We start from the raw sequence: 16,128 nt of genomic DNA, 5'->3' as shown, positions 1-16,128 counted from the left end.
AGAGTTTCCTATTTCAGATAACATTTTCAAGAGGTTTCCGTTTCAGGTAACCTTTTATAGAGGTTTCCATTTCAGATAACATTTTCTAGAGGTTCCCATTTCAGATAACATTTTCTAGAGGTTCCCATTTCAGATAATATTTTCCAGAGTTTCCCATTTCAGATAACATTTTATAGAGGTTCTCAATTCCGATATCATTTTATACAGGTTCCTCTTTCAGATAAAATTTTATAGAGGTTCCCATTTCAGATAACATTTTCTAGTGGTTCCCAATTCAGATATCATTTTATAGAGGTTCCTATTTCAGATAACATTTTATAGAGTAGGGGAGTAGGTTTTTTTTTTACACAGTAAGTTATATTTGCTTTTGATAGAACATAGCGACGTTTTCAAATGTTCAAATTTCAAATAGCCTAGTTCCCCAAGGAATAATTTCAACGACGTCCCCCAAAACACTAAAACTCCGCTTTGCTCTACACTTGTCATGCAGTTTGATGAAAGAACTGCGGTGGTTAGAGCAAGGCTGTTTATTTCTGATTTCAATTTTGGTTTTGACTTGCTACTTCACTCTCCTTAATAAGCTACATTCGAATCACCAAAGCACTTTTAAGGACTGACAAAATGAATTATAATAAAGCAGATTTATTGTCGATGGCCGAAACCCTTTAATGCCACAAGACAAATTGAGTACCATAAATCGTTTCCTATCTGCCCATCTTTATAGATTTACATCTTTGGTTTCAAACACATACTGTTAAGATCGGTCATAATTATCATATACAAATAGCCATTTACTTTAATACTTGTGAGGTTATTTATTATTGAATATTTTCATTGTATAAGAATATTCACCCATCCCATCGTTATAGGGAGGTTTACACTTCACGTGCCCCCTCCCCAAAAGCTGGGGTTAAAAGCAAAATATATCTAATTGTGTCTAGGGTACTGTATCCAAGTTTTTTTCAAGTTTAGCCCGAAATACAGTATTATAGTCTAGGATGTTTAAAATCTAACATTGCCGTCCGATAAGTATATGGTGGCAAATCAGAAAATAACAAGGAAAATAAGCGAGTTACATGAAAAGAGGGGAAATTTCGAAGAAAATCCTAATAATATAGTCTTTAAGAGAGTCAAGCCTGAAGCCTCTATCCCATGCGCATGTTGTTATACATTATAGTCATAAGTCAAATGATATTGCTGCATGATTTATGCTAATTTTTGAAAGCATGGATTATGGGTATGACAATGAGCACCCTCATGGGTGCTTGTCTGCTTTTGACAAATTTGACAATTGATTCGATTTTTTCCGATTCTTCGCGAGAGATACCAGGGTGCCAAACTGGACAAGCATATTCTAGATGCGGGCGGACAAAAGACGTGTAAATTCTTAAGGAGTGGGAACGGGGGACGCTGAATTGATTTAGGAGCTTAAGAAGAGCGATAGACACATTAGCTCTATGGATGCTGCTTTAACGTGGATATCCCACTTTAAATTTGAAGAAATTGTGACGCCAAGTAGTTTAAACGAGGACACAGAAAATTCTGGAGGGATAGGATTAAGAAAATAGGCCGGGGATTTGAGGAAACAAATGGGCATTATCATGGACTTAGAGGGGTTTATTGTCATGTCTAAGTCTAAGGCCTTGTCTCCAATTTCATTAAGGATACTCATAGGGTCGCTTATTAAATTTCTGAAGCAAGTTTAAACAACCGTTAGGTTATCAACAAATTTCCATCAGTCAGGAAATTCCTTTGCGAGGCTGTTGATCATTACTGAAAAAAGGAGGGGACCTAGGGAAGTACCTTGGGTTATGCCATTGTGGACAAGGAGAGGATTTGAATAATGATTTTGGTATTTGACAACTTGCAATCTATTTGTTAAGAAGAAGGCAACTAATTTCACCAGTAAGGGATCAATATTGAACTCGTTGACAAGTTTATCAATTAAAATATTGTGGTTAACAAGGTCAAATGCCTTCTGAAGGTCAATGGAAATTAAATTTAGCCAGGACTTAGGCTTTTCAAGGGTTTTCCCGATGTGATCAATAAGAGAAACGAGGTAATGGGAAGTAGAGGTGGATTTTAGGTAAGAGGTAGGATTTTTTCCTTTAGCCAATCTGCAAGTAATCCTTCATAAAGTTTCGAGAAAATAGGAGTAAGAGTTATAGGCCGGACGCCTTCAAAACCAGGCTTTCCGTTTTTCTTTTTCAAAGGGGTTATGAAACCATATTTCCAAATTGTTGGAATTTGCCCAGACTCTGTAATCTTGTTAAACAGGAAAGACAAGGGCTTATACAAGAAATCACCGAAGGCACTAATAAGAGGAAAGAGGATATCCAAAGGACAAATATTACATTAGCTCTTAATCACAAAGGCCGTTAATTAGAATAAATAGCTTTATGAAAGTATTAAAAAAAAATTTTAGCGTAAAGAGCGAGGTATTGAATAGAGTGCGAACCTAATAACATACATAATAGTTTCTGTTCGTTTTAAGTTTTCAGTTGAAAACTTGTTTTTTTTTTTAATTTAATTTCTGATCGTTTTTTTAAATAATGCTGGGAAATCCGGCGCCCCTTTCATAGCAATGTCCATCCCTTCATGAAAACCCTCCATGGAAAGAAGATCCTCCCACGTAACTCCCGATTCCCCCCCCCCTCCACTACCAGAAAAAAATCCCCTGAAAACGTCTGTATACCTCCCAATAACCAATACTATATGTAAACATTGGGCAAAGTTCATAACTTGCAGCCATTTCCTCGGGCACTGGGGGGGATTAAGACATCCTCAAGAACATAGTTATAAAATTTTTCGACCATGCTGAACAAAATGGCTATCTCAAAATTTTGATGGGGTGACTTAGGAGAAAAAATGAGCGTGGGAGGGGGCCTAGTTGCCCTCCATTTTTGGTCAATTAAAAAGGGCACTAGACTTTTAATTTCCGTTCGAATGAGCCCTCCCACGATATTCTAGGATTACTGGGTCGATACAATCGCCCCTGGAAAAAATACAAAAAAACAAAAAAACACGCATCCGTGATTCTCCCTGTCCATAATGGCATACCCCAAGGTACTTTCCTAGGTCCCCTCTTTTTTTTAGTAATGATCAAAAGCCTCGCAAAGGAATTTCCTGACTGATGGAAATTTGTTGATAACCTAACGGTTGTTGAAACTTGCTTCAGAAACTCCTTAAGAATTTACACGTCTTTTGTCCGCCCGCATCTAGAATATGCTTGTCCAGTTTGGCACCCTGGTATCTCTCGCGAAGAATCGGAAATAATCGAATCAATTCAAAAAAGGGCTTTGCAAATAATTTTCAAAGAAGGCAAGGTGCCATACTTTGCTCCTAAAAAAAAGCTAGTCTGAAAACCCTGGAGCAAAGGAGGGTTTTGTTGTGCCTCCGTTTTGCAAAAAATGCCATAACAAACCCTCGGGCAGCAAGTATTTTCCCCAAACGTCACTCCCTATCCAGATTACGGCCGCCTCGAGATGTTTCTGAGCCCATACCTGCTTTGTCCCCCATTCGCTGCGTTACTTCCAGATACGAAAGAACTTTTGTCCCCTTCATTACAGAAAAAATTAATAAAATGTCTCAATAATTTCTTTTTTTTCCTCTCTTTTTTGTTTATTAGCTTATGGTACTGCCCAGGTTCTTGCACTCATTTGCTTGCCCCTCCCTCTTTTTTTCAGTTCCCCCTGTAATTTTTTATATTTTATTTTTTATTCTTTTTAACTATTTTTTATTCTAATATAACATGACCTAACCAAATACCAACTCATTATATTAAATATTTAATTAAAATATATCTACAGTGTAGTTTTTCACTGAGCCTTAGCTAATTGTCCCCAAATATAGGCAGCTAAACTATTTTTTATTCTTTGATCTTTCATAACGAAATTCATGAGTGTTCTGGATAATTAACTAGTACCAAATTTTATTCAAAATCAAATAAAACTTTGCGAATTTAAACCTTCATAGCCTTATTTTGTAGGAACAGGAAGACAAAAAGAAACACCCTATTTCTGGGTATTTTTATTCATGAAGGAGTTGAACCAGGTACAAAATAAGTTCCTGGGCCCTAGTTTAGAATTTAATTCTGATTGTATCTAAAGTGTCACTTTTCTAATACACCAAAATTCCTGAGCTTTTAATAGTTCTGGTTAATATTGTAAATGCTAGGTGAGTGGAAACCTTGCCATTAAACTCCTTTAAGCTGTTTAAAAATATCATGTGGTATATGCATTATTCCAACAAAATTAAAGACCCTAAAAAAAATAAAAGAAAATTTTCAGAAAGCTGTGAATAAAAGAACAAAATACCAATTTAAATTTTATTGCAGTGAATACAGAAAAATGTGCAGCTTTTGTAGAAAAAATGTAAAACTGGAGTGCCAATTCGAATTGTTGTTGATAGTATGGCATGTTTTGTAAGTGGCATTAATTTATTTCAGAGATAACATTATGGAGTTGTCTGAAATTCCAAATATGGCTGAACCTATCACCATTCCTGAGACTTCTCTTGTTAAAAATGGTAAGTTATCCTATTCAATTTTGGTAACAAAATAAAATAGAGCTGCTTTGCTTTAGTAAATATTTTTTCTTTGTTTCTCTTGCTTATAAGGTTCTCCCCAATAAAAATAATAAAAAGAAATAACATAGACAATACAAAAGCTTGAATCTAGTCCTTAAGAGTTGGGGGCAATGAAAGGGCTATTTTGCAAAACAAAAGTCTATTCTATTAGCCATAATTTTTCCAGTTTGGGGAGACAACAAGTCTTCAGGTTGGTATATTTCCTCTCACTCTTTGTAGTTCAGTCTCTCTTCTTTTGAATTCAGGAAAACAGTTCACTTTCCTCTCTTTGTCCTGTTTCAGGAAAAGAACTGAATTTCAGAAATCATTTTTTGAGGCAGTCACAACTCAGGGACTAGTTTCTGTCTTGTATAATAAATATCTGTTTAAAATCAAATTATCTATAATCTTTTTTTCATAATATTGCTTGATATTTGTTTGTTTCCTGTTATTCTCTTTTGGTGATTTGTAAATAAATGAAGAAAAAGGATTAGGAAAATGTACTATGCTGGTGACAGAATAGGTGACATCAAGGAATCTTCTTCTTTTTCAGTTACCACTAAGCATCCCTCTTGGTAGCTAACCCACAAGCTATTGGTTGTTATCTTATGGCATTTATTAGTGTCTTGTTGTCTTTGTCTTGTCATTTGTTATTTGTAATATTTCCCTGGCAAAAAGTGCATAATTCAATAAGGTTTTTCTAACTTTTCAAAATTTTGTCAATTTTCACAATCTTGAGACAAGTCCTGGATTTGCTAGTTTTTTATATTTCTGTAAATAGATCTTAAGTGGGAAGGCTGCAAAAATTTTTTTTTAGATTTTTCTGGTGATTTTTCCAATAGAATTTACACAGCTTCTCCTTTCCCAATCTGTACATATTGACTTTTTTAGAAGTACTGTTTTTTTTTGTTTTTTTTTTCATATGTGGTATTTGTTCAGTATAGCTAGGTGTGATTATCTAATAGATCGCCTGCCAAAGATATTATGGGTTTTATTTTAAAGGAAATATTGTCCTCAGGTTTATCGTAAATAATATTTTCACAACATGGATTGGTTCTTCATTTTAATTAATACTTGTACTTAGATTTAAACTTAAGCTCTATTGAATCTGATGATAGTTTGAACTGAAATAGTCCGACTCTTATTTTGTTGTGTCTTAAATTTGTGAGTTTGTCTCTGGGCTATATTTTCTGATAATTTAGAGTGTTTTATACTAGAAGATACTTTTTAGGGGGGGGGGGTCAGAATATGAAAAATGATTCTTATAATGGGTGAGGGTCTTTCAGTTCTTCCATTAGCATTAGAAGAAAGAATGATTTGGTTATCAGCTATAATATTTGAGTGTTTCGGTCAAAGAGGACGGGGGATATCTATTTTCTTTCCTGTAAATATATATGTTTTCCAAAATTAAATGGACACACAAACAAATCGAATCTCTAAGAAAATGAATTAAAGATGAAAAAAAATGGAAGTAATTGAACGATTTAATTGCCTGACACTAAAAGAAACTGGTATTAGTAGGCTACTAAGAGGAAAAAGGAACATTGCCACTACGGTTTTTTTTCCCTAGATAATTAGCCAACTGATTAGCCTCTTAACCGCATAACCTATGGAATAATTTTAGGATTCCTTTTTTTTTCAACTCTAAATCCTGAAATTTTATGTGGCGTTTTTACAAAGATATTCTGATATATCTTCCTTAAATGACTATTATTCACTATCAGGTGATAATACCTTGAAAATGAGTACTCTGTAAGTCTTGTTTTGTAGGATTTTCTGTTGTAAATGTTTAATGTCTCTTTTATTTAATCTTTCTTTCAGAAGTTGAAGAGGCTTTACCAAGTGACCATAAAGAGCTTTTCGACTTTCCAGCCCATCTTTTGTCTCCTAAAAGGGAAGATGCTCTTGTGGGTAGTTTTTGCTGCTTTTCAGGACCATATAAACTTGAACCTGACACCCAGGAACTGGGCTCCACCTGTTGTGACAGTGAATATACATCTTCAGCTTATTTTTTTTTTATAATCTATTTTTTTGGGTTGTGTTTTACTTGGAAAAACTAGAAAAAACTATTATGTTTAGTTACTTCAACGCATTAATATTTAAACTGTAATAGAAAAAAGGTGGTGAAAAAAAAAATAACTTAAGAATACTCACTACATTTTGGAAAACACTTTTTTGTAAATTATGGAATTTACACATTTATTAATAAAAAATTTGCTAATGTTGTTCCCAGAGTTGTAGTAGTAAATATTAAGTATTGTTTTGTCAATACTTTGTACTTTCAGATGATTGTGTTTCTTTTCTCACACCGCTTGTTTATCTCCGTTGTTGTAAATCCAGCTGAAAATATATTATTATTATTATTACTATTAATAAACGTTTATAGTAAGATTCAGTTTGCCTTCTGAATTTTGGAAAACTCATCAAAACAATTTAAGTGTTAAACACAAAACAATTCGGCCAGTGTCAAATATTCCCCTAAAATGGACCTCTGTTTTTAAAAGGAAAGAGGGAATTATTACGCAAATCATTATTGTGTTATTGTATTATTGTTGCACAAATGTATTATCGTGTTAGCAAACCCTTAAAGGGACTGTGCTGTCGTAAGTAGAAACTTCCATAAACAACTCTAGCAAAAGCCAATTTACAAAAAAGTCAAGTAAACAAAAGTTTAAATGGTTAGATATTCATTATAGATATTCAGTTACAAAAGAAAGTCCTGTATTTATAGGAGTTAGTCAGAGAGGAAGAGAATTTTCCTGAGGAAGAAGTGAAAATTATTGTTCTGTTATGTCCAAAACAGCATTATTAGTAAAAAAAGGTACAAGAATATAAAACTACTTCAAGTAATGACATGCACATGAGCTTTGAGATTTTTCTTATCATAATATTTGTGGTGGAAAAAAAAAGATTTTGAATATATTATATTACATAAAATGAGGGGACATGGAACTTTTTCTACATACTTCTAAGCTACTTCTCTTTCGACGCATTAATGGCAGTGGGATAATCAGGTGGTGCAGACCACATTGGGTGGCACTCTTCAGGTATTAGTACCAAGCGAAGAAAGTGGGGAGGTCAGGTTACTTCTGAAGCATACATCCCATGTAGATTTTCCACTGAGCCTAAGATAATATTCTCCAAATACAGACACCTGAACTATTTTTTCTCTGAGATCTTAACTATCAAATTCTTAGAGTGTGTTCTGCATAATTAACAAGTATCAAATTTTGTTAAAAATAAAAATTTGCTGATTTTAATGCTGATTTTAAATATATAAGTTTCAGCAAATTTAGCCCTACCCTTCAAAAGTTACGCACCTGAGAAAATTTGCCTGATTTTTGAAAAAGGGTTTCGAGCTCCTATCTGCAACAATAAGGAATTTTGTATTTTTTGCTAGAAGAAAGGTCACATATGCGTGTTTATTTTTTTTTTTCCAGGGGTGATCTTATCGACCCCGTTGTCTTAGAATATTTTTGGAGGGCTCATTCTAACTTAAAATATAGTTTATGCCGCCCTTTTTAAGTAACCAAAATATTTAAGGCAACTAGGTCCCCTTCTACGCTTTATTTTCCCCCAATTACACCTAATCAATAATTTTAAGATAGCCATTTTATTCAGAATGGTCAAAAGTATAACTATGTCTTTTAGGATAACTGACCCCCCCAAAGTCCTCCGGGGACGGGCTGAAAGTTTTGAACCTTACCCATTGTTTACATATAGTAGGCCTATTGGTTATTTGGAAGTATACAGACGTCTTCAAGGGTTTTTTTTTCTGGTTGTGGGGGGGGGGTCGGGGTTATGTGGGAGCATCTTTCCATGGGGGAAGGGACAGTGTTATACCGGAGGTGCTGGATTTCCCATCAGTATTTAAAAAAACGATCAGAAATTAAATGAAAAAAAAGTTTTTCAACTTAAAATCAGGAGCAACATCAAAAATTAAAATGAAAAGAAATTATTACGTATATTATCGGGTCCGCCCCCTAATCAATACATCACTCTTTAAGCCAAAGATTTTTTAGTATTTTCTTAAGAGCTATTTATTCTAATTAACTGCCTTTGTGATCAACGGGTCATTTTTGAAGAATTGGAACAAAATTCGAACTTTAGCGTAAAGAGCGAGGTATTGACTAGGGGGTGAACCCTCTAATGTACCCATTAAAAATATGCGAAAAGAGGTGTTTGTTGCATAAGATAATTCTTTAGTTTCGCATATTTAATATTAATAAAAACGTTCGCAAATAAAATCAAACAACTTTTGAGAAAGCCATTCAACCAAAAAAAAGTAAAATGAATGTACAAAGTTTTTTTTAATTATTAGTGTACGGATAGCCAAAATAAAAACCTGCATTAATTCAAAAACGTTCGAAGATTAAATAAAAAAAAAACAAGTTTTTTTTTTAACTGAATGTAAGGAGCGACATCCAAAATTAAAACGAACAGAAATTATTCCGAATATATAAGGGGCTTTCCCCTCCCCAACACCTCGCTATTTACGCTAATGTTTTTAACTGTTATAAGAAATTGAGTTGTGAGAAAGAGTCAAACTTTAGCGTAAAGAGTGAGGCTATGTATGGCAGTGACGAAGGTACATTTGAAAATAATAGAGTTTTAATATTAGTTTGAGAAGGGAAAGTCCTCAATTCACGCATCGCCCAACCCAACTAAAGCACTCATATTCAATTATCCCACACAATGCACTGAAGTATTGATGTACTGAATGCCATATTGATCCCTCAAAATTTTAAAAGCAAAGAAGATACAAGTTGCAGGCAGGGCACTGATAGAGAATCGATCTCCGAAACTGCAGTTACACATTCTCTGAGTCACAAATCTGGAGCTCATAGTATCAATTTACTTTCATCCCAGGGCATAATGAACGTTATATAATCATTTATCAGGATTTATTATTTGTTCAACTCTGTTTGTTTTATTATTTGTTCAACTCAATGCTAGTCAAGTAACAGTTGAGCTTGGTCGATCCCATAATGCAACTTTAAGCAACCATGACTAAATAAAATTAGAAAAATTACTGGAGAATCTGAAATACCCAAAATTTTCTGGAGAATCTCATCCTTTTAAGTGACAAACTTCGATTTTTTACACCCTTTTCATTAATCATACATCTACTTTCATCCCAATATGAGGTTCTTTAACTTTCTTTGCAAACTTACAATTAAAAAAAAAATTCTAGGGAAATCACAAAATTTGTTTAATTTCATGGAAAATACAAGATTATGAAGTTTAAATGCCTAGAATAGGAAACAACACATCAACAAAAACATTTCTAACATTCTTTTACCTTGAAAAATAGAATGAGATAACTCAGGAAAATCTATTGCCACAATATAGTTTAGATAGTCTAATTGAAAGGCAATACTGCTTTTATTTCGATTATAAAATATCCAATAAGTGTTGCAAGCATGCAATAAGTGATCACCATATAATCATCCTTTCCCCCTAAAATCAGTTGTTGTAAGAATTTATTTTACCCAACTCTGGTATACGAGTGAATCGTGCTATTGAAGCAGAAAAACGATCACACCGAGACAAGTAGCAAAGAAGCTTGTTTATATAGAAAAAGAACGTCGTAACCTCACACCTGTTTTTATGATGTAAATGCTTGAGATCTTAGTACAACGGTAGCTTCGCCACTGTGAATTTAGGATTTCTGAGTAGTTCTAGAACACCTCTGTAAATTTCTTCAAAAGCACTTCAGAAACTATAGACTATCATTGACTAAATGGTAAACTCAAAAGATTCTTGTGAAAATATATGGTTTTGCTGCCTTTTCAAATAAGCAAAAGGTAGCCAATAAGCCAAAGGCCAAAGGTAGAAGCACTGTAATTTGCAATTATTCGTTGCCAGTCCCCACAGGGCAGTTCTCAGTATTCATAAATAGGTTATCTCTAGTTGTTTCTATTTCAAGAAATTAATTAGATCTCATTTGGATGTGAAAATTTATGAAAAAATTGCCAAATTGTGAAATTGGTTTTCTATTAGCCATATTACCTTTTTTTAATTATCATACTATTATCCCGGTCGCATCAAATTATAATGCTTAAATTTGTTCAGGTGTGGTGTTTAGTTTGATTTTTCACGCTTAGATCCTGTTTTTTTTTATCTTTAGTGGATTTAGTTATTTATTGTTAAATTATTTAGAGTATTTAATCCTAATTTTGTTATTTTATTTGTCTTTGTTTATTTTTTTTTTTTGTTTTTTAAGATGGAGACCTTTCATCAGTTGAAGCTGAAACGATCAGAGAAACTTCTACTTCTATCCTATTATCTGAGCATCAACAGCTACCTGTGGCTGCTGCATCCAGAACAACCAGTTTAACATCTGAATCGGACTCCCAAAGTCTGGACAACAATGACGAAGGTATATTTGAAACTATTAGTTTTGTGAACTTATTTTGAAAAGCAAATATTTTGTCAAACATGATAAGTTTTTGTAAATTTTACAAGCATAACATCAACAATATGTCAAGCAGTATTAACAGCATAATTCAAATTCAAGCATTTATTAACCTCCAAAATTGGAAAGTATAAATAAAAATAAAAATGAACAAACTGACCACTTAAATATATATAAAAAATATATATATATATATAAATACAGGCCAATATACACAAACCTAAATTATACCAATAATACTTAATTACATTTCATTTATAATATTTTAAATTTTAACATAAACAAGCATGAAATCTAAAAAAATTGAATTATTGGAAATAATATCAACCAGCTAAAGAAAATAAATATTCTAATTTCAATAATTTAAAAAAATTCCAAATTCAGTCTATGGGAAATTGATGGCCCTAGCAAATTAATTTTTTCTGCTTCTTATACGTTATCACAATTTGATCTTTCATACTATATTGTTGTATAACTGATGACGTAGAATTAAATTTTGAAAGTCGACATAAAAATTTTCCAAATTAAAAAATTGTTTTTCTGAAGAATTAGACTAACTGAAATATAGTAACCATACTAAATATAGAATAACTTGATATTAATAACCTGAGTTAATGACTTTCTAGTCCATATATTCCGCGAGAAGAATAACCCTGCCAAAACTTGCAGAGGTATAAGAAAGGACGAATTTTATTATATTTGTTTGACAAAGGGATAGCAAAGGACCATAAGGAATATCTAATAAAGAAAAAAATAGTTAAACTTCCTTTTTAAGTAACTAAAAAGTTAAACCAACACAGAGTGTGGATTTAGGTACCAAAGTGGACATTTATCTTATATTTAAGCCAGAATGGAAACAGATTCTGAGCAATAGTTTTTATTTTCATTTAGCAGAACATCGTTTAAACATCTTTTTTTTAGAATTCAAAAATAAAAGATCCCAAAACCGATCAAAAATAACGTCAGATTCAAATGCAAAGTATCTAATTAAAATTTGCATCATTGCATACCTCTCCTCCTTATTGAAAACAGGAGAATACATTTCTGTATTCGTTGTGTAGGTCGAAGCTCGTAGGTTGTTAAAGTTTTTTCCCTCTGCAAGTTTTTTTGTTAATATCGACAGTCCTGATATCATTTGATAGTTGGGTGTCTGTTTTAGTCATTCATCCAAAAACATTTGTGAAATTTACTTTGAATTTTTATAGTGAAAAACGTATTGAAAACATGAAATAAAGGTAATATATCTAATTTTCAAGCAAGTTTAAATAATTCTTTGTCGAAAATTCTGAGTAATTTTGTATTTCCGACACGATGAATCTACAGATCAAGCTCGGCGCGCCGCCGAGCTTGCATCAGCGCGCGGCCGCCGCCGCTTATTCTATCGGCGGCGGCGTCACGCAAGCGCCGCCGTTTTTTTCTCTCTTTTGCTTATCGATATCGACCTCCTGGCTTCAACCGTCATTCCGGCTAATCTGTTTCTTAAAGATAAATACTGTCATCTTGGGCTCGCCGTGTATATCGGTTCGTAGGAATGAGAAGAAGAAATTTTTCTTGAAATAAAAATTCTACCTTCCACTTTAAAATTCTGTTCATTTTTCTTTCTGATTTTTTGGATAAAAGAGGTAGGTAAAAGAGCATTAGGCAATTCAGGATGTTATCATAGGCAGCGCAATCGCGCTGCCTAAGTAAAGAACAATGTTGGCACAATGCATTATTTATTATTATTTTTTTTTTCCATACCAGGGCAATTCGTATCGAAGGAGTTGTCGTAGAAACTTCGAAAAGGGCTCATTCGATTGGAAATTGGAATAGCTAGTGCCCTTTTTAATGGTCGAAAGTGATTGGAAGGCAGCTAACACCCCTTCCACGACCACCATTTCCCCAAACACATCCAATCAAAATTCTAAGATAGCCATTTTGTTCAGAGTAACTGATTTCCAAAGAGAAAATATGTTTTTGAGGAGGTTACTCCCCCACAACCCTTAAGCCAAGCGTTTTAAGTTATGCCCTGGGGGTATATAAGCACGATGTTGGCACAATGTATTATTTAGTATTTTTCCCCTTTAGACCAGGGTACTTCGTATCGAAGAAGTTGTCGTAGAAACTTCAAAAAGGGCTCATTCAATTAGAAATTGGAGTGGCTTGTGCCCTTTATAATAGTCAAAAGGGATTGGAAGGCAACTAACACCCCTTCCACGCCCACCATTTCCCGAAACACATCCAATCAAAATTTTGAGATAGCCATTTTGTTTGACGTAGTTGAAAGTTCTGGAAATTAGGTCTTAGAAGATGACAACAACCCTCACAGCCCTTAGGGTAAGGGTTGTAATGTGTGCCCTAGGGGCATATAAGGTGTTTATAGAAAGCGTTGTCGTAGAAACCCAAAAAGGGATCATTTGATTGGAAATTGAAAGGCTTGTTGCCCTTTTTAACAATCGAAAGTCATTGGAAGGCTTGACATTTTTATAGTAAAGATTGATGTGGATACAATGTATAATTTTTTTGTTGTTGTTTAAACCAGGACACTTCGTATCGAAGGAGTTGTCGTAAGAACTTTGAAAAGGGCTCATTCGATTGAAAATAGAAAGGGCTGATTTCCTTTTTAATAGTCAAAAGTGATTGGACGGAAACTAATCCCCCTCCCACACCCACCGTCCCATTTGCATTTATGCTTAAAAAGTTAATGTTGCCTTAAGATTAAATAGAAATGCACTCTATCAATGATAATTCCCAATAAAGCATCTCAGCAGTATCCAAATAACGACTGAGGATATTATATTCAAACTTTTGGGGCTACTACTTCTTCTCTTAAAATTTAATCAAATCAAAATAGCGTAAGTGTATCCAAGCTATCAAAGAAAGTAAACAGATTTTTCTGCGAATGGTATCAAGTTTTCCATTTCAGGTCAACTAAATGAGGTAAGAAACTAAATTAAACACTACTATTTGTAACCAGATTTTTAAAAGGGTCAATGTTGTTAAAAATTGCTGAAATTTTTTTTTCCATCATACAAATAGCAGACCAAATTATAAATTCTTAATAAAACGAAAAGATTTAAAGTATTATTTTCTATTTCCCTGAAAAGACTATGTCAATATAAAACGAACATAAATTAATTAAAAAAATTTCCAAACAATAAGTTTTTCAAATAAAATTAAAGAACTCAATTAAACAAAAATGAGCCACAATAAAATAAAATAATCTACGAAGTGTGAAACTACCACAAGTCAGTATTGATAAATAAATGAGACCCAAAATTAACAGAAATTACAATAAATAACTGAGTCAAACTTAAAACGAGCACAAATTAACATAAGTTGGGCTCAAAACCCCTATGCCTTCCCACGGCCAGAATAAAATTTGCACTTTACTGAAAAAAATACAAATGGTTATGTATTGTCAGTTTAATATATATATATATATATATATATATATATATATATATATATATATATATATATATATATATATACTGATATTTAGTTATCAAAACGTTAATATTATTTGATTTATTAAAGTTATGAAAGTAAAAATATTTATATTTTTTCAGTAAAGTGCAAATTATGTTCTGGCCTTGGGAAGGCATAGGGGTTTTGAACCCAACCTACATTTATTCCTGCTCGTTTTGTGTTTGACTCTGTTATTTATTGTAATTTCTGTTCGTTTTGGGTGCTCTGTGGCTCCAGGCAGAGTAAATAAACTCACTTTTGTTACATCAATTGTAACTGAAGTGAGTTAACCGCTGATTTAAAATAGTTGGTGTTGTTAAGCCATGGTATCTGAGTTGTATACTGTGTTTTTTCGATATTCTCATTTTTTTTTCACTTCCTTTTCGTATGTATTTGATGAACAGGAGATGTTTGAACTTCAAACTTCGAAAGTTATGCACACATTAGCCGAAATCGTTAAAAAGAAGAAAATGACTATACACAGGATTTTAAAGGAACAATGCGACGTTAAACATAAACACAACATAAGTTTCCCTATGTGTCTAGTGGCTGAAAATGAGAATTCTACTTGGTCTGATCGACGGTGAACGTAAACACTTTCCGCACGTCCCAACAAATTCCTGTTTTGTCACATTGTTCTTGTATATTTTTAGCTAACCATTTAAAAATCCTTACTAAATTCGAGTTGAGGTTGAACGTGCTTGGTGAAGTGGAATTTTATTATTATTTTTAATCAGAAAAATCGGCGCGCCTTGGCGCGCCGCCGGTCAAAAATCGGCGGTGGGCCGCCAGCAATTTTTGGAGCGCCAAGCGGTGCGCTGCCGCCGATACTAAATCACACATTCGCCGCCGTCATGTCGGCGTCGCGCGGCTTCGGGGACTAGTCACAGAATTATATCTTTTAAGGGGATCATGAACCCCAGCCCCAATGGCGCATTTGAAATCCAATGCTTAGTCTATTTCTCTGTCTTTATTTATAAACTTATCTATGGTAGCGTCAAAATAAAGTGCAATGTAGCAACTGAAAATTGTGTCAACTATTATGCTTTCTTCTTTAAACCTTCTCTCGTCCTTACTCAGAATTTTGCAAAGATCAGATTCAATAAAGTTGCTGATTATTCTTTTCCAGAGTTAAACACTACCATTAGTACTACTGATGACTCACCGAAGCACCAAAACGCGTGAGGCCAACACATCTACATGAGCTCCTCTTCCATCCTAATTTATTCTAAGCCCCCCTGTTCGAGCCCTCCCAGGACGTTCCCATTTCCCTTAAATCTTCCCTTATGAGGTCCTCCCACCCTAACCGCAGACGACTCGCTTTCTGTTTAACCCTAGACTGTTGACCGAAAAGAACAATCTTTTGCAATCTGTCATCTTTCAGCCACAGATCGTGCCTTAACCATCTTAACCTTTATCTCAATTATAGTCCTAGAAAGCGGGATTGAACTGTACTCTTCTTACAGCCTATCGTTTGAAATAAAATCAGTCAGTCAGGTACCCAAAACAATCAATAGGCAAATTCTCTTGAAAACATCTAACAAATCTTCCTCCGTTTTTCGGAGCGCCAATACTTCAGAACCATATTTGACCACTGTCATCATTAGAGCTTCCAATATTCTAATTTTAGTTTGAAGACATTTCTTCCTATTGTTCTAAACTTTTTTCAACTTTGAAAAAGCACCCTGAGCCTT

General features: G+C 33.8%; 2 protein-coding genes across 3 annotated transcripts in view; one reads left to right on the top strand and one right to left on the bottom strand.

The window, feature by feature from the left end:
- Positions 1–16,128, bottom strand: part of LOC148943950 (uncharacterized) — a 628,351-nt gene that overhangs the window by 476,885 nt on the left and 135,338 nt on the right. The gene's annotated exons all lie outside the window — the stretch shown is intronic.
- LOC148943953 (uncharacterized) overlaps positions 1–16,128 on the top strand; it is a 34,691-nt gene that overhangs the window by 16,467 nt on the left and 2,096 nt on the right. Inside the window, exons 2-4 of the mRNA XM_089101672.1 lie at positions 4,448–4,527; positions 6,388–6,567; positions 10,799–10,948. Coding sequence (XP_088957798.1) covers positions 4,458–4,527; positions 6,388–6,567; positions 10,799–10,948 — 400 coding nt within the window. The 5' untranslated portion in view covers positions 4,448–4,457. The remainder of the gene's footprint in view (positions 1–4,447; positions 4,528–6,387; positions 6,568–10,798; positions 10,949–16,128) is intronic.

This window comes from Artemia sp. Qi Xiang Cuo, chromosome 15, assembly GCF_049724085.1.
Source record: "Artemia sp. Qi Xiang Cuo chromosome 15, ASM4972408v1, whole genome shotgun sequence".
Taxonomy (NCBI): Eukaryota; Metazoa; Arthropoda; class Branchiopoda; order Anostraca; family Artemiidae; genus Artemia; species Artemia sp. Qi Xiang Cuo.
This window is presented reverse-complemented; position numbering and strand designations above follow the sequence as displayed.